Source organism: Marmota flaviventris, chromosome 18 (genome assembly GCF_047511675.1).
Source record: "Marmota flaviventris isolate mMarFla1 chromosome 18, mMarFla1.hap1, whole genome shotgun sequence".
Taxonomy (NCBI): Eukaryota; Metazoa; Chordata; class Mammalia; order Rodentia; family Sciuridae; genus Marmota; species Marmota flaviventris.
This window is the reverse complement of record NC_092515.1, coordinates 13480769-13505496: the sequence shown is the minus strand read 5'-3', so window position 1 is coordinate 13505496 and position 24728 is coordinate 13480769. Positions and strand designations below refer to the sequence as shown.

General features: G+C 49.7%; 2 protein-coding genes across 2 annotated transcripts; one reads left to right on the top strand and one right to left on the bottom strand.

Moving 5' to 3' along the window:
- Positions 1–1212: 1212 nt before the first annotated feature.
- On the top strand, positions 1213–17628 carry Itpkc (inositol-trisphosphate 3-kinase C). The gene is made up of 7 exons (XM_071605102.1): positions 1213–2460; positions 7009–7108; positions 8456–8669; positions 10920–11124; positions 13677–13778; positions 14327–14398; positions 16146–17628. The coding sequence occupies exons 1-7, from the start codon at positions 1354–1356 to the stop codon at positions 16347–16349; spliced, it is 2004 nt and encodes a 667-aa protein (XP_071461203.1). The 5' UTR covers positions 1213–1353; the 3' UTR covers positions 16350–17628.
- A 5-nt stretch (positions 17629–17633) lies between these two features.
- Positions 17634–24709, bottom strand: Actmap (actin maturation protease). Its single transcript, XM_027941417.2, has 6 exons — positions 23633–24709; positions 22092–22160; positions 21512–21636; positions 21089–21218; positions 20928–20998; positions 17634–20104 (listed from the first exon to the last, which is right to left on the bottom strand). Exons 1-6 carry the CDS (start codon positions 23950–23952, stop codon positions 19767–19769), a joined length of 1053 nt encoding a protein of 350 aa, XP_027797218.2. The 5' UTR covers positions 23953–24709; the 3' UTR covers positions 17634–19766.
- Between the last annotated feature and the right edge of the window lie 19 nt (positions 24710–24728).

Sequence of the window (24728 nt, the reverse complement as noted above, 5' to 3'; positions counted from 1 at the left end):
CGGGATGGCGCGAGTGGGAGTCCTCTGTTTCCTGTAGGCCTGACATTTCCCAGAACACACTCAGCCAAGATTCCCAGTGCTGAGTCAGGAAACTTGGTGTCCCAGAAAATCAGCTCCCAGTCCATCTGCGGGTGTGTGTGTGTGTGTGTGTGTGTGTGTGTGCGCGCGCGCGCGCGGTGTGTGTGCTGGGGGCTGACTCACCCCTCTTCTCACTGTCTGGAATAGAAACAGCTGGCGGGGGCATCTCCCACTGGGAGAAGGGGGAATGCCGATGTGTCTCCCACAGCAATCAGCTCTCCCATCCAACCGTCTTTTTCGGGAATCAGGCCTCCCTGTCTCTATCCCCTCTGCTGTGTGACCTCAGAAGAACCCTGCTCCCGCTCTGGACCTCAATTCCCCAACGTGTATCATGTACCAGGTGGGATCCTGCCTCTGAGTTTTCATTGGTCTGTAAAGAGATGACTCCTTCTAGAGCCTTGGGTCTATGCCCATTGTTCCTCCCCAGGGTGACTCAATTTCAAGATTGAAACTACCTCCTGTCCCCCTCTAATAGTGAGGATCTGACTCAGGAGCTGGGGGCAGTTCACCTTTGGGGGCAAACTATGTAAAAAACACCAATGACAACTAACTCTACAGGGCTGTGGCTGACAGTGCCAAGTCTGACACCACATGCTTCACGTACATGAGGTCATACCAAATAGCTCTGGGGCTAAAAAAGACTAGAAACTGGCAGAACTCTGAGCCTCAGCTTCCTCATTTGTCAACTGGGCATCCCTTCCTGCTTAGTTTTAGCGACAGAGAAAAGCAGTGAAATAGTGTCAGGGCCTGGTACAGAACAAGTGCTTTTTATGCGTGAGATTTCTTACGGAAAATTCAATGGAGCGTTTAAGTCACGGAGGCGGGTCTCGAACCCACGTCTGTGAAATCCCCAAGTTTTTGAAAAGTCCGTCCTGCTTGTGCATGAAGAATGCACGTGCGATCGGATTCGTCCACGGGTCACCTGGTATAGAGAGACTGGGTTGGTCACGGGGGCTGAGGTGGGGACCCACAGGAGTACAACCAGACAGTAGCGGTGCAAACCTGACTTAGTCTCCCGTCCAGCACTTGGAGACAACCTTCTCTGATGTAGATGGGCGGAGCCACAAAAGACCTCTCCCATTTACGTCACGTCCTGTGGGCGGGCCTTAGGGGCTTTTCCCTGGAGGTGGAGTATCGGTTAACCCCTGCGTGGCGGGGCAGGCCGGAGCTCTGTGGGCCGGAACCGCGAGTCGGGGCTCCCCAGCCACACCCCTCGTAGGATTTAAAGGGGAAGGAGGTGCCCGGCCCGCCGAAGCCCCAATCCAGGGAGCGGGCATGAGGCGCTGCCCGTGTAGGGGAAGCCTGAACGAGGCGGAGGCCGGGGCGCTGCCCGCGGCGGCCCGCATGGGGTTGGAGGCGCCGCGAGGGGGGCGGCGGCGGCAGCCAGGACAACAGCGACCGGGGCCGGGTGCTGGAGGCCCGGCGGGGCGGCCGGAGGGGGGCGGACCCGGAGCCTGGACTGAGGGGTCCAGCCTGCACCCCGAGCCCGACAGGATGGGCCTTGTGCCTGAACTAGGGACAGATGGCCCGCAGACAAAATCTTGGACAGACGGACAGGCTGAGCCTGAAGCAGCTGGCCTAGGAGCAGAGACCGAAAGGCCCAGCCAAAACACGGAGCTAGACCGGTCGGGCTCCCGGACACATCCAGAAAGGAGGAGCCATTGGTCAAGGCTGGAGACCGCCGGTCCCTGGAGGGAGACAGATGGCTTTTGGACTGATCCTCACAGATCCGATCTCCAATCTCAGCCAGAGAGGGCCAGCCTCTGGACACAGCCAAAGGCTGATAAGCCCTGGACAGAGCTAGAAATACTTGGATGGCAGACCCAGCCAGAGAGGGTCAAGCCCTGGGCTGATAACCTCTGGACCCATAAGAGCAGGTCCAACCTCCGGACTCACTCAGAGGGAACCTGTCCCTCAATAGAACCAAGTGCTGATGGCTCTTGGAAAGAATTGTACACTGATGTACAATTCAGAGCACCAGAGGATACCGAAGGCTCCTGGACAGAGCCACAGACTCATGACTCTCGGATACAGCAGAATACTGAATCAGCCTGGACACAGCCTTGCACTGATGGTCTCCAAACAGTACCTGGAGCAGAATGTCTTTTGGGGGAATCCAACCAACATGACTCATTAGAGGAACCAGAACCTGGGGAGTTGGTGACTCACCTGTACCCTCACTTGGAGTGTAGCTCCCTGTGCCCTGTGCCCCGCCTCATCATCACCCCTGAAACCCCTGAACCTGAAGCTCAGCCAATGGGACCCTCCTCCCGAATTGAGGGGGGCAGTGGTGGCTTCTCTTCTGCCTCTTCTTTCGACGAATCTGAGGATGACTTGGTGGCTGGGGGCGGAGGTACCAGCGATCCTGAGGATAGGTCTGGGGTGAGTGGGATCCATTTTGCTCCTGAGCCACATCCCTCAGTCTTTGCTTGGGACATTCTCTACCTGTCAGCAACTTCATCTCCAGGCACCTCTTCTATCCACTGATCTTCCTCTGATGCCAAGTTACTAACCCACTCTGGGCATCCCCATATCCGTATTTTTTCCTTTCTCCTTCCTCCTTTGTCTCTAGATCTGGGGTCAACAATGACTGACTTCATGGGGCTCAGCAACTCCTGAAATTGTATGGTCATATGTGCACACATAATTTTGCAGCAAGGTTCTATGATTTCTGTTGAATCCTCCAGGGGAGTCTGTGACCTCCCAAATCTGAAGAACACTGGAATAGAGAGAGTGCACTTTCTTCCCCAAATGTCTTAGCCTGGGTTCTGTGACTCCCTTAAGGGGTCATGAACCTCCCCTACCCTGGGGACTGCACTGAACTTTCCAGCTTTCATCAGATTCTCCAAGGGCTGTTCCAACCCCAAATGCTCAGGAATCCTTGTTCCCAGCTGGGGACCCATCTGGTCTCCTGTTGCCCTGCAACTCCCCAAGGAGCTCCTGCAGACTCTTATTTACATTCTCCACCCTCACCCCCAGCTTGGGTGGGGTTCTCCCCTGGTGAATCAGAAGGGCTGGCTGGGCAGGTTCAGGGAGGGAGGGTCAGAGGAGGCACAGATGTGAAGCTGGAGCCTCACCTGGGGCTGGGAATGCAGTCCACAGTCTACCCGCTGGTTCGTCAGCTTCCCTGCTGGGTCCTCCCATTGAGCTGGGGCCACTGACTGGAGTCTGCCCTGAGCCTCCCTCACCCCACATGCCTCTCCTAGGGACGTGTTCACACACGTGTGTGTCCACAGCTGTAAGAAAACAGACCTGCCTGGACGTGCTGGTGCTTATGCCGAAGGGCAAGGGCTGAGCCCCCTGCCGGGCTTTCTGCCATTGCTCTTGTCTACTTGCCCTCTCATCTCCTTGGCTGATGCACAGCTGAGCTGGAAGTGGGTGACTGATAATAATAATATCAACAAAAATGACAGTAGCTAGCTGTCACTCAAGCCCAACCCCCTGCTAGGCTCTTTGGTCCTGTTAAATCATTTACTCCTCACAGCAACCTTCTGTGTCACTGATACTATTGTCCCCCAGATGAGGAAACTGAGGCACAGAGAGGGAAAGTCATTTGTCCAAGGAGATCACATACTGTATAGATTCAAGTCCTTTCTGTGTACCAGCCACTATTATTATTATTATTATTATTATTATTATTATTATTATTATTATTATTATTTAAGAGAGAGAGAAAGAGAGAGAGAGAGAATTTTTAATATTTAATTTTTAGTTTTCGGCAGACACAACATCTTTGTTTGTATATGGTCCTGAGGATTGAACCTGGGCTGCAGGCATGCCAGGCGAGCGCACTACCACTTGAGCCACATCCCCAGCCCCTATTATTTTTATTTATTTATTTATTATTTTTTAATTTGGTACCAGGGATTGAGCCACCGAGCCACACTCCCCAGCTCCCCTTTTCAATTTTTTAAAAAATATTTTGAAACAGGTTCTCACTAAGTTGCTTAGGGCTTTGCTAAATTGCGAGGTTGGCCTCAGACTTGGGATCCTGCCTTAGCCTCCAGAGTAGGTGGGATTACAGGTGTGCGCCACCATACCCAGCTCTACCAGGCACTATCTAAGTGCTTTATTTGTGTTGCCTCTTTGAATCCTCACAACAGCACTAGAAGATTGGGATTGTTATTGTCTCCCTTTTGCAGATGGAGAAACTGACGCCCAGAGAGATGACATCATTTGCCTAGGGTTTTCTAAGTCAAATCAGAGCTGGTGTCTAACTCGGTTCTAGCTGAATTTCCAACCTGTCATTGTAACCCTGTGGTGTGTGGATCTGTCCCTAACATGCCTTCTTTCTAGACCTCCCTACGTCCAGTTTTCCTTATCTTTCCAGAAGCTGCCTCTGGGGCCCATCTCTGACCAGATACTTTCCCTGCCTGTGCCTGCTGGGGCTCCCTGGGGCTCCCCAGAACCTTCAGTAGCTCAGTCGTGCATTCAGAGCCTCCTGTCTCAGACTTGTTCCCCTGTTCGCATCCCTTTCCCCTTCTGACCCTTCTGCTGTAACTAAGCCTAAGCACACAGTGTCCCCTGAACACCCTGCTGCTTTCCTGCCTCCACACATTGCTCAAGCTGTTCCCACTGCCCAGAATGCTCTTGCTTCCTTCTCGCTCAATTTTGAAGTCCCGTCAGACCTTAAAGGCATCCTTCCTTCCTTCCCATAATCCTGTTTTCCTAATCTGATGGCAGTTCTTCCCTGATATCCTGCTATATGTCTAGTCCTCTGTTGCCTGTGCAGGGGACACAGCAGTGACCAAGATACTTCTTTCATGGGGCTCCCATGGCCAGGCCAGTGGGGGAAACAGACTGATCTCTGGATGATAGAGTGATCAGGGCTGGGATGGCGGAAGCCCAGGGGAGTGTGGGTACCCAGAGAGCATGTCTGGCCAGACCTGAAGCATCAGAGGGCTTCCTGGAGCAGGGTATGTGAGCTGAGATGTCATGAAACCTCTGAGAAAGCCCAGATTAGCCCTTGGACCTAAGAGAAAAAGAAAGAGGGCTGGCTGGGTATGTCACTTCTGGTAGAGCACTGGTTCCATCCCCTGCACTGCAAAAAAAAAAAAAAAAAAAAAAAAGAGAGAGAGAGAGAGAGTGTGTGTGTGTGTGTGTGGAGAAGAAAGAAGAAAAGAGAGAAGATGCTTAATCTATTTGTAATAAAACAAAACACAAAAGCAGTCTCAACTAACCTCCAAGTGATACTTGTTTTTGGAGTGCCTGCTGTGTGCCATGCCATGTGCTGGGGACAGTCATGGCCATGGCGCCCTTCTCCCTGCCCTCATGAGCTTGTCCAGCAGGAGTGCAGTGAATAAGCTAGAGGAGTGAGATCAGACCAGAGCCAGATCGCCAGCACTGTGCTGGGTGATGTTAGGTAATTGGTTTCACCTCTCTGAGCGTCTGTTTCCTCCTCTGTGACACAGACAATGATCTTCCTGGGGTTGTGTTTTTAGGATTAAATAGGGTATGGCACACTGAGTCTTTGTTATTGTGCCTGGAATGTTCCAGGTGCTTAGTAAACAGGAACTTTGATTAATCACCTCCTCCACAGCAGAGGGAATAGGCCTTCCTGGATCCCAAGGTCCTACACCCTGACTTGCTGTTTGCCCTCCTGCTGTCAGATGTCTGCTAGGTAGCTGGGCTCGGAGGGGTGGGGCGAACATGCCATTGACTCTTGAGATGGGAGGGGAATGAGCCACATAGCTGCCTTCTCTGGAGGCAACCCATTCTCCCAGTACTTGCTAAGGACTGATATGTACCTGGGGTAGAGAGTGTTTGTGGGGTGTGTGTGTGTGTGTGTGTGAGAGAGAGGGAGAGAGAGAGAGAGAGAGAGAGAGAGAGAGAGAGAGAGAGAGAGAGAGAGTGTGTTCGGTTAAGGCAGTGTGATACAACTAAATCCTGTTTTCTGTTTGCTTCTTTTTTGAAGTGCTGGGGATCAAACCCAGGGCCCTGTGCATATGTCACACTGCCTGTACCACTGAACTAAACCACTAGACCTTCTCTGGTTTTCTATTGCTTCCTCTGTCTCACACACACACTTGCTCTTTCTTTCTCTGCCATCTTTTTCTTTCTCTGGCATTTGTATCTGTGTTTTTCTTTTTGCCTTTCCATATTTCTTTCTCTTTTCGCCATGATGTACCTGTCTCTGAGTTAGTCAGGTAAATCAGGATGCTGCAGTAACAAATAGTTCCCAATCTGAGTAACTTAGAAAAAGAAGAGTTTTCTTGTCCATACAATGCAGTGCCACAATGGTGGGTGAGGGGCTCTGACTCATGCTGTCTTCACTTAGGGGTCCAGGTTGAGGGAGCTTTTCCTTTCCACTCTTTGCCCCTCTTCCCTTCAATAGGAGACTGAACACAGACAGTCGTGAACTGCATCTGAAGTTTTCCATCCAAAATGATAATTCTGCTCACCATTTATTGGCCAAAGCAAGTCAATAACCTCAATTCAAGAGGGCAGGGACATCTCTGGAAGGGGAAGTACTGGAGCTACTCGTGAACAGCTCCCATGACTGCAGTCTCTGTTTCTGTCATCACTTTGTCATCTGTCACTGTTTCTTTGTCTCTGTGGTCATCCGAATCTGTTCACTCCACCTCTATCATTTGATCTGATTTAGGGGGCAGAGATGAGGCTTCCATGTTTTGGGGCAGGGAAGAGATTTGGCAGTTGTTAGAGTGACAAAACCCAGCCTGTCCTTACTCATAAGACAAGGACAAAGAAAGTGGTGACAGAGACAAGGGGTTTCCCCTACCTTTGTTGAGGCCTCTGGAGATCTCACGCTTGCTGAATTGATTGGGGTTCACCCCAGCAAGCTTGGGAACACTGATTCCAGAAAGCCGCCAGGCCCTGGCAAGACCCCAGGTCCACCTTGGCTGCTCATCTCTTGCAGCCTGTCCTCTGCTTAGCTTTGCCCTGACCCCACCCTTGCTCTGCTCCACACAGAGCAAACCATGGAAGAAGCTGAAGACGGTTCTGAAGTATTCACCCTTCGTGGTCTCCTTCCGTAAACACTACCCTTGGGTCCAGCTTTCCGGACATGCTGGTGAGAGTGGGTTGGGGGCTGGCAGGGCTGGGTAGAGGTGCGTGGTAGTTTTATAGGTAGTTTTTCTTCCTATAAAATGGGCTTGGTGATAGTACCCAACTCATGGGGTTGTTACCAAAAACCCTTGGGCCTGGGACTGGACATTTGTATGTCAGGGCGAAGTGATTCCCTATTATTCTGGTGGGTGGTGGAACCTCAATTCTGGGATAGGTGGGCCTGGTTTAAATCTTAGTTATGTTCTTTATTCATAGGTGACCCTGGGCATGTTACTTTCTTTTATTGGGCCTCAATTTCCCTATTGGTTAATATGGAGGCTCCCTTGCAAGGTGAACTGAAGAGTTAAAACCCAAACATGCTAGGTGCAGTGGTGCATGCATGTAATCCCAGCAACTTGGAGGCTGAGGCAGGAGAATCACAAGTTTGAGTCCAGCCTCAGCAACTTAGCAAGGCTCTAAGCAACTTAGTTAGACCCCATCTCAAAATAAAAAATAGAAGGGGCTAGGAATATAGCTCAGTGATTAAGTGCCTCCGGGTTCACTGCCCAGTACCAAAAACAAAAACAAAATATATAGAGAGATGGGGATACAGACTTCTCACAAACGCAAATTATCATTCCTGGCCCTGTCCCCATGGTCAGAGTATGGTGGGCTCTCAGTAAACAGCAACCGCATGGTTTTCTCCCAGGACCTAGCAAATTCTTGCAGCACATAGAAACTCAGTGCCTAGCACATAGCACTTTTAATAAAGGGCCAGATAGTAGAATATCTTAGGCAGAACAGGAGATATTGTCATGGTCCTCTTTGGAAAACATAATCTGAACATACTGTCACAATAAAATTTGGAATTTTTTTTTTAAATTTGGAATTCTAGCCTATGCTATCTATGATACAGGAAACACCAGATTTATAAATTAACTTAAACCAATAAAAAACATGTGGGAATAAATAAATAAATTAACTTAAGTAGGCCCTGGTTGTTAGCATCTGGGAACTCTAGGCAGAAGCAACTGTAGATCTCTAGAAAGTCATGCTCTCAACTCGGATCTCACAAAATTCCCACAGAAGATCATGAACTCACAACCCCAAATTACAAAACAAATGAGGACACACTGCTGTGTATAGGACTCTCTTTAAGCAACAGAGAGCAGAAATAGGTCCTTCCCTGACTACTCCTGGCCAAGATTGAAAGAGTCACAGGGAGGAAGAGATACCGCATTGCAGGAGGGTCACACACACCCTCCTGTGTGTGACCTGGATCTGATGCATACAGGGAGATGGGAGTGGGGGTGGGCAGGGATTTTCTTTCTGATCCAGTTTCTGACCCTCTCATTGGTCCTGCTGCCCATAGGGAATTTCCAGGCAGGAGAGGATGGTCGGATTCTGAAACGTTTCTGTCAATGTGAGCAGCAGAGCCTGGAACAGCTGATGGGAGACCCCCTGAGGCCTTTTGTGCCAGCTTACTATGGCATGGTGCAGAGGGATGGCCAGGCCTTCAACCAGATGGAAGATCTACTGGCAGACTTTGAGGGCCCCTCCATCATGGACTGCAAAATGGGCAGCAGGTGGGGTTGGGACTGCTGGGGCAGGAGTAGAGAGTATGTGGTGGGAATTTTTGAAAACAGGGCCAAGTCAGTTTTCAATACCAGGAGTGTGTGATGGTTCCAGTTGTTCCATCTTTGTACCAGGACTTGGCATTGCCTTCTGTCTTACTAATTTAAACCTTTTTGATGGGTGTGTACTGGTATTCATTTTGGTTTTAATTTCTATTTTTCTGATGACTAAAGAAATTGAACATCTTTTTATATGTTGATTGTCTATTGGAAATCTTCTTTTGAAAAGTGCCTGTCAAATAGCGGGTAGGGGTATAACTCAGTGGAAGAGTGCTTGCCTAGGATGCTCAAGGCCCTGGGTTTGATCCCCAGCACTGCCAAAACATAAAAATAAAAAAAATTAAATAAACAAAAATAAAGTTGGGAAAGGGAAAACATTTTTTTAAAAATAAGAAAAAAAAAAAAAAGAGAGAGAGAAGTACCTATCAGATCTTTTGCCTATTTCTCTCTCTTCCTTTCTCTTTTGGTACTGGGGATTGAACCCAGGACACTTTGCCACTGAGCTACATCCCCAGCCCTTTTTAGTTTTATTTATTTATTTATTTTTGGGGGGTACTGGGGATTGAACTCATGGGCACTCGACCACTGAGCCACATTGCAGCCCTATTTTATATTTGATTTAGAGACAGGGTCTCACTGAGTTGCTTAGAGCTTCACTTTTGCTGAGGTGGCTTTGAACTCATGATCCTCCTGCCTCAGCCTCCTGAGCTGCTAGGATTACAGGTGTGCTCCACTATGCACAGCCTTAGTTTTTATTTTTGAGACATGGTCTCACCAAGTTGCTTAGGGCCTCACTAAGTTGCTGGGGCTGGTCTTGAACTTACGATCCTCCTGTCTCAGTCTCCCAGGTTGCTGGGATTACAGATATACCATGATTCCCATTCATCTTTTTTTCTTTTTGATTTATAATTCCTTATATATTCTGGATAGTCTCTTTTTGTATATATACACACAAAAATATATGTGTATATATTCTCCAACTCTCCTGCTTCACTCTCCTGATACCAGCTGAGCATTCCTAATACAAAACTCTGAAATCTGAAATGCTCTGTAAATCTGCAATTTTATGAACATATATCTATGCAAATATTAAAAAAAAAAACAACTTTGAAATCTGAAAAACTTCTGGTCCCAACCATTTGAATATCAAGGGGTATCAAACTTTTGATAAATAGAAGTACATTTTTTTTTTGGTAGGACTGGGGATTGAACCAGGTGTGTTCTTCCACTGAGCTACATCCCTAACCCTTTTTACTTTTTTTTTTTTTTTTAATATACATTTTTTTTTGAGAGAGAGAGAGAGAATTTTAATATTTATTTTTTAGTTATTGGCGGACACAACATCTTTGTTTGTATGTGGTGCTGAGGATTGAACCCGAGCCGCACGCATGCCAGGCGAGCGCGCTACCGCTTGAGCCACATCCCCAGCCCCCCTTTTTACTTTTTTAAAAATCTTTTTTAGTTGTCAATGGACCTTTATTTTATTTATTTACATGCAGTGCTGAGAATCAAACCCAGTGCCTCACACATGCTAGGCAAGCGCTCTACCACTGAGCCACAACCCCAGCCCCTCCACCACCACTTTAAATTTTTTTTTTTTTTGTAGTTGTAGATGGACAGAATACCTTTATTTTATTTGTTTATTCTTTATGTTGTGCTGAGGATCGAACCCAATGCCTCATGCATGCTAGGCAAGCACTCTGCCGATGAGCCACAGCCACAGTCCCCCAGTCCCCTTTTTACTCTTTATTCTGAGATGAGATCTCACTGAATTTCTGAGGCTGGCCTTGAATTTGTGATTCTCCCACCTCAGCATTCTAACTTGCTGGGATTACAGGTGACTTGAGATCCTCATGAAGATATTCTCCTGTCTTCTTCTGCAAGCTTTATTGTTTTTAACTTTCACATTTAGAGCTGCAATCCATCTAGAGTTAATGTCTGTGTGGTGTGAGGCAGAAGCTGGGGTTCATCATTTTTAGAATGTGGACATTCTGTTGACCCAGCACCATTAATTACAGGGACTTCCCTTTTCCCACTAAATTGCTGTGGCTTCTTTCATAAACTGGGTGAATATGTGCGTGTGTCTGTTTGTGGACCTGTTCTGTCCTGTCCATTTTTTCGTTTGGTCTGTCTTAATATCAGGAGTGTGAGCTCCCACTCTGTGCTTCATGATTTCCTTTGCCACATTCTCTCTGTGCTCAGGACCTACCTGGAAGAGGAGTTGGTGAAGGCGCGAGAACGGCCCCGGCCCCGAAAGGACATGTATGAGAAGATGGTGGCTGTGGACCCTGGGGCCCCCACCCCTGAGGAGCATGCCCAGGGCGCGGTCACCAAGCCCCGCTACATGCAGTGGAGGGAAACCATGAGCTCAACTTCCACCCTGGGCTTCCGAATCGAAGGCATCAAGGTGAGGGCCAAGAGATGGCTGGCCTGTCACTAGCAGGCCTAGAACGAGATCTGGGGGTGGATTCTTAGGGAAAATGGGTGTCAGGGGACTCAGGAAAGAAGCAGATCTGGAGAGAGAACAGGGAACTTCAGAGGATGGAAAGATCGGCCCTGGACAAGGCCCCACTTCTCCTTGGTCCCTGCATCCATCAGAGCCCGTTTTGTGTATCTGCCTCCTTGAGCGTCTTAGACGCCGTCTTCTCTCCCTTCCCATGGCCATGTTCAAGTCTAGACCTGTTTTCTTCTGCCCTAGCCTTGCTGGGCTCCTGGCCCTAGTCTGGCCAGCCGTGATCTGTTGTCCAACACAATCGCGAGAGGGATCCTTTCTCCTCTGCTATGAAGGTTTTTCCTTTTTCCTCATGCATGCCTATTTTTGCTTTTTAAAATTAATCGTTTGAATAGCTGTTCACATAGTTCAGAAGAGCCTACAGGGAGAACCTTCTCTTCCAGCTCTTTGTTGTGCTTCTCCTGTCTGTCGACTTTCCCGCCTGCTTACGCAGAACCACTTTGTCAGTTTCTGTAGTTTTTCCTGAAAATTCACATAAATTGTTTATCCTAAATTTTCCTCTGTCCACACACTGATTAGCACTCTGCTTTTTCCCCCTTAACAGTAATAATATCCTGGGAAGTCGGGGCTGGGCTGGGGCTCAGTGGTACAGCACCTGCCTCACATGTATGAGGCACTGGGTTTGATCCTCAGCACCACATTAAATAAATAAATAAATAGATACAATATTAAGAAAAAAAAAAATCCTGGGGAGTTTTCTGTATCATCCCATAGAGAGTCTCCCCTTCCCTGCTCCTTCCCTTTTTACAGCTGGGTAATTCTCTCTTTGTGGATGTGCCATGGTTTCCATAAGTGGACACCAGATTGTTTCCATGTTTTGTCGTTATGATGCCTTGATGAATCACTTTGTACATAAGACATTTTGCAGATATGTAGATTTAGCTACAGACTAGGTTTCTGGAAGTAGGACTATTGGGTCAAAGGTTAGACACATTGACAATTTTGCTAGAGATGACAAAACTCCTTTTACTGTTGCTGTGCATCCTCTGGCCTGAGCTGCCTTTCTAAGTTACAAATATGACCTCACCATCCTTCTGTTCAAAACCATTCCATGGCTTCTGAGTACCTCAGAAGTGCCATGGCCAGAGTGTTCTCTGGGTCTACACTGAATCTCTTAACTCTCTCTTCCTCTATCTGTCTTCAGGCCACAGGGAAGCGCTTTCATTTCCTTGAAATGGTCCTGCTTTTTCCTGCCATGGGGACTCTACATGCCGTTCCTTCTGCCAGAAATGCTGTTCCCTCTGTTCTTTTGTCTTTCCTTTTTTTGGAACTGGGATTAAACCCAGGGCTTCACGTGTATGAGGAAAGTGCTTTGCCACTGAGCTACATCCAAGCCCTGTTCCCTCTCTTGGTCCCCTGGTTGACTCTCCATCATTTTTCTGTATTCTTTTAATTTCTACTTCCTCAAAGAAACCCTCACTAATTTCCATCCCACTACATCAGGGTCCCCTTTTTAGCTCCTCTTAGCTCCCTATACTCCTTCCTTATTCTTTTTTCTTTTTTCTGCAGGTTGAACTGAGGTGTGCTCTACACTAAACCACATCCCCAGCCCTTTTTATTTATTTATTTATTTATTTTGAGACAGGGTCTTGCTAAGTTGCCCAGTCTGGCCTTAAACTTGCAATCCTGCCTCAACCTCTCAAGTCCCTGGGATTACAGGAGTGTGCTGCTGTGCCTGGCTACACTTTCTTTTTCTGGTACCAGGAATTGAACCCAGGGGTGCTTTACCACTAAGCTACATCCCCAGCCATATTTTTTATTTTTTTTGAGACAGGGCCTAACTAAGTTATTGAGGCTGGCATCCTCTGATCTTCCTGTCTTAGCCTCCTGAGGAGCTGGGTTACAGGTGTGCGCCACCGCACCCAGCTCACCTTGATTATTCTTTCTTTGTTTTGATACCATTGACTGTCTCCCTCATCTTTGTCTGTCCTCTCACCTTCAAGTAGCAGTGCCCACGTAGCACCTGGCTGTGTGGTAGAATGTGCCCCAGTGTGTCTTCTCTGTGACCCTCTCAAATATGAAAAGTAACAATTGCCTCATTCATTGCATGCTGTGTGCTCACATCCAGTCCCCTCTAATTCTTACATCAGCTTTAGGAAGTAGATTGCAACACAATTCCCATTTTCTAGATGAGGAGTCCAGTGCTGACGCAGGTGAACTAACTTGCTTAAGACCACCCAGCTAGGCAGTGGCAGGTTCATGACCCTGGATCCCTTCCTCTTAAAAGCTCTTTGTCAGACTGGCTCAACCAGGAGGTTCAAGGTTAGACTTGGAAAGACAGATTGCTTGGGAGAGTGACATGGGGCTGGGCTGCACTGGCTGTTTTTTCCCAAACATCAGGCAAGCGTGGAGGCAGGCTGGTAGCCAGGGAGGTGCCTGAGGTCGCTTTGTGTCTGGGGTGGGCAGGAAAACAGCCTGACAGTGCCCCTTTACCCCTTGTCCTGCAGAAAGCTGATGGCACCTGCAACACCAACTTCAAGAAGACACAGGCAGTGGAGCAGGTGACAAAGGTGCTGGAGGACTTTGTGGACAGGGACCATGGAATCCTGGTGAGTGGGATGCCCATGTGTCAAAGTATATTGGCTTTGGCTGGGTTTGGTGACCCTGGCAAGCTTTGATCAGAGTCTGCGGTGATCCAGTAGCTTGGTTGAGGCCAGCTTGTCCAGTGGCCTGGCCTCTGTTTTAGCTGTGGACTTGGCATCTGTGGCTGCCTCTCCTTGGAAGCAGGGAGCTAAGACAATGAGAAAAGTACAAGGCCTCTTGATGCCTGGTGTCAGAATGGCCATGTTGCATTGGCCAAAGCTGGTCATATCATAGAATCAAGCCTTGCTCCAAGGGAAGGGGAAAACACGACTCTACCTCTTGGAATTCATGGGTATTCATGTCATCTGCCTCGCTCTTGTCTGTGCCACCTTAACGCATTCCATCCCTGGCTCCCCTGCCCCCACCCCCATTTCCCCATGTCACTCTGTATTGCCTGCTGGCTAGAGTGTGTCCATTCCTTTGAGGGTACAGGACGAGGTCAGATTTCAAGGTGGCTCACAAAGGGCTCATAGAGTTTCTGTGCTAACCAAGGCACTCTTCCTTTCACACTCAGAAAAAGTACGTGACACGCCTAGAAGAACTTCGCGAAGCTCTGGAGAACTCTCCCTTCTTCAAGACCCATGAGGTGCGAGCCCTGGCTGACATAGGCTTGGGGGTACTGGGGTCCAGGCATGAAGGACAAAGTTATAAAAGGGAAGCCCCCACGTTGGGACCCAGGAAAGGGGATTTCAGGAGGTGGGACAGTGAGGAGCATGGACTTGTCAGGTGGCCTGGAGATGAAGGCTGTCTCTGCTGTGTGACCCTGGCCACTGACTGACACTCTTAGGCTTCAGTTTCCTCCTCTTCAAGATGGGCAGGAACACTAGTACTTTCCTCCCAGGGCTGTGAAGGTGTGAGAGTGCCACAGGTTTGGGACATACAAAGGCATGTAACTCCTTGTTCTTACCATCAGTTGATGTCACAGTTTTCTTTTTTTTTTTTTTTTTTAAATATATATTTTTTAGGTTGGGATTGTGGCTCAGTGGCAGAGTGCATGCCTTGCATGTGTGAGGCACTGGGTTCAATCCTCAGCACCACATAAAAATAAATAAATAAAATAAAGTTAATGTGTCCATTTACAATAAAAAATATATATATTTTTTAGTTGTGGATGGACACAGTACTTCTATTTTTATATATTTATTTATATGCAGTGCTGAGTATCAAACTCAGTGCCTTACACATACTAGGCACATGCTCTACCACGGAGCCCCAGCCCCAGCCGGTGTCATAGTTTTCCATAGTTGTTTATTTATGCCTCCTTGTGTGGTGGCTCTTGCCCTCCTCCTGGCTCCCAGCCCTTCTCTCTCGAGATACAGGGATCCTCTGAGGCTGTGCTGGGAAGTCTGTGAAGTGGTGGCGTCACCCATGTGCATCCTTTCCTCTCTCCAGCACTTCGGTCTGCCCCTCCCACCCTGCTCACCTCTCCTAGCATCCCTGACTCTGCTGAGGGAGCACTGATCTGGGAGTCAGGCTGACTCCAGTTTAGATCCCAGCTCCCAAGGCGCCTATGCCTGGGCAGCCATTCTTGGAGGCCTCAGTGACCCTACCTATGGGATGAGTAACAGCAGCACTGCCACGTAGATGTTGCACACGTTAAATGGGCTAATACACTGGAGCCCCGCCCATAGTAAACCATCAGTATGTGCCAGCTGTCATTGTCATGTTTGTTTATCAAATGTCACCCTTGTTCTTGTCACTGCCTTTAGGGTTTACACAGAAGTCACAAAGAGGAGCCGTGGGCACCCCATCTCTTCTGTCCTTGTGTTTGGTTTCCCTTTGCCTGGTGATTTAACATTTTAAAAACAGAGTTGCCACAATTTAAGATGTAGGACTTCATGCCAAAATTGGGATTTCCAGTTTTTCTTCATTTACCTCAGATTGCAGTATACCCTGTATGGTCATATAGACATATAAATGTGAAATATGTATACACAGGTGTGAATGTACAGCAGTCTCTGAGACAAATGCAATTACTCTCATTTTGTATGAGGAAGCAGCCACAGAGGGTTAAAATACCTGCCCAAGGGGCTGGAATCGTGGCTCAATGGCAGAGCGCTTGCCTTGCATGTGTGGGGCACTGGGTTCGCTCCTCAGCACCAGATAAAAATAAATAAAATATTGTGTCCATATATAACTTTAAAAAAAACAAAAGAAAAAAAAAAAAAAAAACTGCCTAAGTGTGCACAGCCAGTAAGGAGTGGAGCCAAGATTTGAATTCTGACAGCCTGGCTCCGGGTTTCATACTGTCATCACCCTGCTCTGCTGCTAGCCGGGAACAGACCCCGGGCAGTGCCTGCTCCTTCCAGCTAACTGTCTTCTCTCCTCTGCAGGTAGTGGGCAGCTCCCTCCTCTTTGTGCACGACCACACTGGCCTGGCCAAGGTCTGGATGATAGACTTTGGCAAGACAGTGGCTCTGCCTGACCACCGGACGCTCAGCCACAGGCTGCCCTGGACTGAAGGCAACCGGGAGGACGGCTATCTCTGGGGCCTGGACAACTTGATCCATCTCCTTCAGGGGCTCACCCAGAGTTGACCCACCCAAGGCTGCCAGGTTTACTGGATGGTGCCAGTGTGGCTGGAGGAGCCCCAAAATGCTGAGGCGGCCTGAGGTTGGCGATGGGAGAGGTTATATTGTAGCGCAAGACCAGTGTAGAAGGTCTGAAGGGCCCTGGGAGACCAGGCAGCACCTGGCTTCCCTGCAATGTGAGGAATGTGACCAGTTAGGGTCATAGTGAGTCAACAGAACCAGAACCAGGTCCCCTGACTAGCCAAGGTGTCTTCCCAGGGGATGCCAGAGGTCACAGCTAAACCACACTGCTTGAGTTCACATCAGTCATCAAAGGGTACAGGCATGACAGTGCACATGGACACGTGAGTGACCTGTAACTGCCTCCTTGTCAACCTCCTCATGCTCCCAGCTGGCTCCGAGCCCTGGACCTGGTCAGGTTCGTCTTTGGTGCCCTTGAGAGCCAGGAAATCACTTATGAAGTACAGGATTTGCCTGTCCATTTGAGGGAGTGATGGCCCAATATCTATCTGGAAGTCATCCAAGTGCTAAGTGACAGAGGCCAAAGGTGTGACACCATGGGACATCTGCTGATGCTGCCCTAGGGCTGATACTGCTGGGTGGGGCAGCTTACCTATCCTGCCTTGCCACGGACTCTGTGGGATCCTCCCTATTCCTCAAATGAATTCTGCCAACCTGCTGCAGACCCAAACCACAGCCACATCCAGCCTGGGTGCCAGCACTGTGACCAGCACAACCTTGTTCCTTGATGCACCAGATCCAGCTTCAGGACTTCCTCCTCCTCCTGCCCCTATCTCTGGGCTTTTCTGTTTCCTTCCCTCTAGTGGACTGCAGCAACAGGAAGTGAGTTTCCTCCTTGGGAATAAGTGCTGCCTTGCTCCACAGGGACTTTACCCAATCCAGCCCCCAACCCAGTGAAGCACCAGGTTGGCCCAGAAGCACAAGTGGTGCAGCTTCTGGCATGACCTTGGGTTTGCAATTTGGTCAAAACCAAAGACTCCAGAGCCCTGGGGTATTGCAGACAGCTCATGTCCCAGTGCCCCAGCACCTGTGACTTTTGTTTCCTGGCCCATGAGGATGGGCATGGGGAGGACAGGTACCTACCTCTTCCTAAGCTGGAGCCCTAATGTCTTCCATGGCTGAGGTTGGTCCTCCTTTTCTACTGACCATCTTTATACTTATTTATACACGTGGTAGTTGTTAGATGGGGTAGCTGTTAGGAGGCAAAATGGCTTCGCCCTGCCTCCCACCCATGACAACACCCCAATAAACAGGACAAAGTAAACGCTGTGATATTCTTCTTTGTATCTGGGAGTGTAGGCTCAAATCCACACACTCTGAGCATAGTGCTGGGTGGGGTAATGAACAGAGGCAGGCTCTGGGTCAGCTGGTTCATCCACTCAGTGCTGTTCTTATGCCTGGCTCTATGCTGGACAATACAGGGGACACAGTGGTGATAAAGACAGCTCCCAGCTCTGCTCTCAGGGGCTCCCAGGACAGGCCACTAGAGGGACAGTGCCAACCAAAATATCAGGCTGGGATGGGAATGCACCTCTTCTTTATCCCATTCACTGGTTGGAAACACTGCACTGTAGTTTCCCTAAGTGACTTTGCTGGGTGCTGCAGGGACACTGCAGTTCTTCCCTTTCAGAGTGGAGATAATAGGTTTTCATTAACCTAAGAATCATAACACTAGGTGGTGCACACCCGTAATCCCAGTGACTCAGGAGGCGGAGGCAGAATTGCCAGTCTAGCAACTCAGCAAGACCCTGTCTCAAAACAAAAAATAAAAAGAGTTGGGGATTGGGCTGGGATTGTGGCTCAGAGGTAGAGTGCTCACCTAGCACGTTCAAGGTCCTGGGTTCCATCCTCAGCACCACATAAAAAATATTAATAAAATAAAGGTATCGTGTCCAACTACAACTTAAAAAAAAAAAAGGGCTGGGGAGGTAAATGAGTGGTGCAGTGCCCCCCCGCCCCCCAAAATCACAGCTCTCACTCACTCATGTATGTTTGTACCAATAGATGGAAAGACCAGTTTGTGGTCAGCACCACCATGAGGTTCAGAGAGCTTTGAGGCAGCTTAACTGGTGGCTAGACACTACCTGTTTTGAATCTTGATTCTGCCACTTGCCAGCCATGTGAGTTTTGGGGTTAGTGACTCCACTTCTTCAGGCCTCAGGGTATTTGTCAAACTGGGAAGGAAGATTTGCTATGATTTGAATATATCCCTCCTAAGTTCATGTGTGAGAAACCTCATCCCCAAATTCCTGTTAATGGCATCTGCAGGTGGGTCCTTTAAGAGATAATTGGAATTAGATGAGATCTTGAGGCCCCCCTGAGAGCAGCAGCAGCAGCTTTTTAAGAGGAAGAGAAACCTGAGCTGAGCTTGCTCTGTCTTGCTGTAGGATGCCCTCCACCTTGTTAAGAAAGAGCAAGGAGCCTGTTGTGGTAGTGCACGCCTGTAATCCCAGAGACCTGGAAGGTTGAGGCAGAAGGATCGTAAGTTCAAAGCCAGCCCCAGCTACTTAGCAAGACCCTAAGCAACTTAGTGAGACCTTGTCTCAAAATAAAGAACAAAAAAGGCTGGGATGTGGCTTGGTGGTTAAATGCCCCTGGGTTTGATCCTTGGTACCAAAAAAAAAAAAAAAAAAAAAAAAAAAAGGAGCAAGAAGGCTCTTACCAGGTGCCAGCCACACTCTTGGACTTCCCAGCACTCTAGAGTGCCAAATAAACCCTATTCTTTGCAAAGGTTTCAAGTATTTTGTGTAAAATGGACTAAGACAGGGAATCTAAGTACTTCCCTTACAGGGCTGGAGAACTTGTGAATTAACACGGGTAAGGGGGTTGGCAGACCTACGTGCTCTCAGATGGGACTTGAAATACCCAGAAGACATGGTAGGCACCTAGCCTAGGTCCTGGGACTCTCCCCTGAGGAAGTGGTACCTAACACTCTAGGGACTTGAAAGACCAGTAAGGCCAGTAGGCAGAGCATGAGGAACAGCCTAGGACAAGCAGAGGGGAGCTGAGTGGGAAGCATTTAGTTTCTGTTCTGTGAGCAGAAGCGGGGCAGAAGGGTCCAGGAAGGAGGCTCCTGCAGATGTCCAGCAAGGTCATGGTGGCTTAGAAAATGTAGTCCTTGGAGAGAAGGAGGTGGATGGCACACTCAGGTGGGCTGTGCAGGACACAGGATCTGGAGATAGGAATCAATGGGTATTTGATCTGGAAGAGACAGGCTTGGGCTTGAACTTGGGACAATGTCCAGGCTTGAATGGGAAGGGTGGGGGGACCCTGATGAAGGATCTCTAGGTGGAAAGCTCTCAGAGATTCAGCCCAGACCTTTAGGTATCACACAGAAAGAGAAGTTGGGGCACTCTTTAAATGGTGACAGATCCAAGGGGCAGTCAGGCACCCACACCCCAGCTAGTTGCTGGACTCTCGTGGTCTGAGCAGCAGGGCCTGGCCACAGAGGCCAGCCCGCACCCCACCAGTGGGCACCACATACACCAGTCCGTCAGTAGCCCTTGAGGGTGAGAAGTCTGTCAGCTGCAGGTTGCTATCCCGGACTTGGTCATAGTCCCACAGCTGGTAGTGCCAACTCTTGCCCTGCTTGGAGAGAAGGAAGACAGCTCCCGGGAAGCCTTCTTCTGGCATGGATGGTGGCCGGCAGGGCACGCCAGGCTCGGGATGGAAAAGGCCAGGCAGCTCAGGGTCCTCAGTGTAGCCGAGGCTTGGCACACTCTGCACACCCAGCAGTACCCCTGGGAAATATGAAGAGATGAGTGGCAATGCCCTGATTTCTTCTCCCTCCAACCCTCCAAGGAATGTGCTGCCTCAATCCCCATGTAACAGAGAACGGAGAACAGTGGGCACACTGGTGAGCTGGATTGAGACCCGGGGCACTTGGCTTCAAAGCTGCAGACATTTTAAGTCCCACTTCCCACAAGCTCAGGGCAGGTGGCATGGTAGCACTTGACAGAGGAAACACCATCATCTCCAGCTGTCTGGGAAAGATAGGTTTAGAGAGAGAAGGTCTCAAGGCCACAGAGTCATGAAGAGGCCCAGCACATCCTCGATCTTGGCATCCTGACATGCACAAATCTGGTCTTTCACGCAAATGGAATGATGATGACAATAATGGTGACATTTACTGAGCCATGTAATGTGCCAAGTGCTACTCTTGAGTTTTAGGTGGCCTTCCTATAAAGCTGCCTTATGAGGTAGGTTCTACTGTCACCAATTTACAGATGGGAAACAGAGCCCCAGAGAGGTGAAGAAACTTGCCCAGAGTCACAAAGCCTAGAAGTGGCTGGGCTGGGCCCAGAGCCCAGGATGCCTGACACTTGAGTCTGCACTCTGAGTTCCTGTTTGTGGAAATCCCAATGGCCAGCTGTCTGAGGCACCTGCTGCCTGCCAGGTCTTGTGCTCAGAACCCAGTGGGGAAGGGTGGCCCAGCACTGGTCCATGATGTGAGTGCATGGCCTGGCTGTGTAGGTGTCAGCCCAGGAGGGAGAATGTGAGAGGGTTAATGGGCCTGGGAAGATGCAGGGGGAGGGGCACAGGGGCAAAGGAGGGGACACTCACCTGCACACACTGCCCAGTGGGCCTTGTGGCCCTTCTTCTGACACGGCTCGTGGTTGAAGTCCTCATCGTAGCTGGTGCTGGTGTTAAGGTCAAAACCATGGGACGGTCCTGAGACCCACCCTTGCCATACTTGCCCTGCTCACTCCTAGACCCTGGGATACGGGATAAGCAGGGGATATCCAGTGATAAGGTGCTGCAGGACAAGGTCTCTGTTGGGACCACCCAGGCCGCCACAGAGCAGCTCGGTTTGACAGCTCAATGTCTCCTGGGCCAGCCTGCCCATATCAGCCACTGTAGGTGAGAGCACACACAGAGATGGCTTAGCACGTGCCCGGCCCCCTGTTAACAAGACCCATGTTTCTATCCCTCACCATGCCCATCAGCTCTGAGGCACAAATCCAGAAAGGGGGTCAGCCCCAAGTTCATGGTCACAGAGAGGAGGTGGCAGAAGGCAAAGAGACAGGCCAAGGAAATGGAATGAGATCCCCCTCACACGTGCCTACAGCAACCCACCAACTTCCTGGTTCCTTCCTAGGGAAAGCCAATGAAGCTGGGGGCTTGGGACCCTTCCCGACCCAACTCACCAGAAAACATCTCTCCCTGGGCAGTGTAGCCTCTCTCCTTGGCTACCTGCACCAGTCTCTCCAGGGGGATGCCGCTGGTGGGTGATAGGAGAGTGCCTGCCATCCACAAGGCCACCAACCCACATCTGGAAGAGACAGGTCTTGATCCTCAACCCTTATTTCATGCCATTACTGGGCTCCCTTTATCCCTGGAGCAGGAGTGGGGAACAGGTTTGCTGCTCTGGGGGAGCTCTCTTTCCCCTTCCCAGGCCAGGCGAGGATACCTGATTCCCTGTTATGACAGAGGATGGCCCAGGCCTGAGCCCAGGGCTAGAGGGTGGGGACAGAGGTCAAGGAGGCTTATTGGGAATAGGGGCCAAAGTAGAATTAGACCAATGGACCAGGTTCATTTGTTCCCTCAATTGGAGCTCACTCGCTTGCTTGTGTGTTCCACTATTCACTAAGCATGCCCCAGGCCCCGCAGGGCAACGTTCTCCTCTCCCTCTCCTCTCCAAGCTGGGAGTCTTCCATACTCCCAGGTGAGTCCTCAGGAAACCCAGGGAGGGCAGAGCCAGGGCAGGTCCCACACTGGGGCACTTACTGAGGGCCTTCTTGGATGAGGGAGGGCAGGTCACCACAGAAGAGGATCCACTGCAAGTCACTCCGGAACCTGAAGTAGAGCCACATGAAGGTCACAAGGGAATAGCTCTGAGGGTTCCCCTTGAGGTCCAGCTGGCAGCAGGTGGACAGGAAAGGGAACACAAGGAACAGGCCTGAGGGCTGATCCTGGCTCAGTCACTGACTTCCTTCTCTCCCGATGAGGCACTTAATTTCACTGAGCCTCAGTTTCCTCATCTGTTTGGGGGGAATTGTTCTTTTGCCTGCTCCCTGCTTTCTCCCTAGAGTTGAAGGGCAAAGAGCAGATGTATAAACTTTGCAACTAGGAGTCAGAAAAATTTGAGGGAATGTTTCAAAGAGGTGTCTTATACCAAAATTCTGTGATATTTTCTTTTTCCTAAAAGTCTGTTAAACAAGGTGAAAGTCAAGATGAAAATCTCTAAATTCATCCTTGAATAAAACTGGGTAATAACAAGCTTAAGGCCTAAGAGATCACCTTGATAATCAATCTTTGCAGGCCTGACCAGCCCCACCCTGGTTCCCAGTATGGGATGTCTCCTGGCAAAGGGGAATGACACCACAGCAGGGTGGTTAGAAGCACCACACCCCCTGCCAAAGTTCAAAGGGGCCTTTCTCGTTGCACCGTGGCTAAGTGACTTCACCACTATAAACCTCAGTTTTCTCATTGTGGAAATGAGATGTTCTTATCTTATGGGGTTGCTGAGAGTCACAGTAACTTAATACTTAAAAACACAATAATATCTGATACATACTAATCATGCACATGCACTGACAAGCAGTTTTTGCATTCAATTTGCCTCACAGTGGCTTGGGTAGTAAGGGCTGGAGAGTTCAGGAGTTCCTTTGTGCATCTGGGCAAATTCTTTTTTCTCTTTTCTAAATCATGTCCCTAGGAAATGTCTAGCCCCCTTCCCTCCCCTACTGTCAGAGTCCATGGATGCTCCCTGGGACCCTGAACTCTTCTCATGAGGCAAAGCCTCTCCTTGACTCCCCAGTGTCCTGGAAAGTCCAACTCCCTTCACAAGGCCCACCATATCCCATGTGAGCTGGTTCGCCCACCTTCCCAGGCCCATCTCTGCCCTGTGTCTGTCTGGTTAAGGAGCATTTGCAGTACCTGAAAAAGAACATGTCCTCATTTTACTCTGGGCCTCTGCCCAAGTAGTACACTCTCATCACATCCTTCCTACCTGACTTGCTCAGCTATGCTGGGGTTCCCCCCCTCCAGAAGCCCCCCAGTGATCTCTCAGCCTGGGTCAGGCGGTGTCTTTAGGCTCTGTCATCACAGCCCTGATCATTCTAGGCTGTGGAAATTTCTGCCTCTGGAGTAGGCACTTTTGAGAGCAGCTTTCTTCACTGTGGGGGGGCGCACCACTGCTGAAGGGCCTAGGCAGGGAACTAGAACCATGACAAATGGGAAAACTGGAGAGGAGATGGATGAAGGGACCCGGGGACAGGTGGTCTGGTCAGACCCTGGGTGGATAGGGAGGGGCTGGAAGACCCTACCGGTCCTTGTGCAGCCTCAGGAGCCTCTTTACATCTTCTCTGCCGGTGGGGACTGGGCCTGCCTTCTCCAAGGCCTCCTTCAGGAGCTGGCTCTTCTCCAGGCCGTAGACGTGAGGGGGAGCACCCCTAGTGGCAGGAGGTGGAGGAGGCAGTGGGGGTGGTGGGGGAATATGGGACTGGAGACTACAAGGTTGGGGTAGAAAGGCCAAGTTCAAGGGACTGGGGGGTAGGGGAGGAGTTGGGACGATGGAGGCTTGAGGTTCAGGAGATCTTCGAAGTGGGATTGAGGGTTCTAGGGAAGACGAGCATGGAGAAGTCATTTTGGGGTCTATAAGATGGGCTGAGGGGTGGAGAATGGGAAAGGAGGATCCTCCAAAAGGATCCTAGATTTGAAAGGTTTTAGAACTGAGTTCTAGAGTCTGGGAGCTGAGCAGCAGGTCAGAAAAGACCAGCGCTAAAACCTGGAACCATGGGAGGAAGAACCAGGGTTGACTCAAACCCTGAGGTATCTCAGGGTCAACAGAGTGGGGTTCATAAATCCAGAAACAGATTTATGGCATGGAACTGAGGTGGGTTGGGCTGCATTTCGAGACTTATTAAGGGAAAATGTGCATGCATTATTTTATTCTCTGGGACTGGATTTAGGGAATTCCTGGGTCAATCTTGAGATATGGGGCGCCTGCATGGTGAGACCTAGAACCTGGGGCTAGAGAATGGAGGAATTAAGACTCTGTCTCCCCTTCACATCCCAAGCCCGAGTTCAGAAGCTTGAAGCTGACCTTTGAGCCAGAGGTCAAGAGGTCAAATCGGACACTGGGTAGGGAAAATGGTCTAGTGCGGAGAAGGTCCTGGAATCAACAATGGGCAAAGTCCGTAAGTTGAGGAGAACGCTGAGTTCGGTGGCCCGACGGAGTCGCAATATCGCTGGGATAGGGAATGGCGTCTGGGAAGCAAAACTCGTCTCCTTATACGCGAAATGGCGTCCCCGCACACAGATTTTCCTGTGTCGTAGGGCAAAACGCGCAGCGCGTGCCCACCCCTTTGGCGATCACGTGACAGAAGACACGCGGCTGTAGGGAAGAGGTGGGACTTTCAA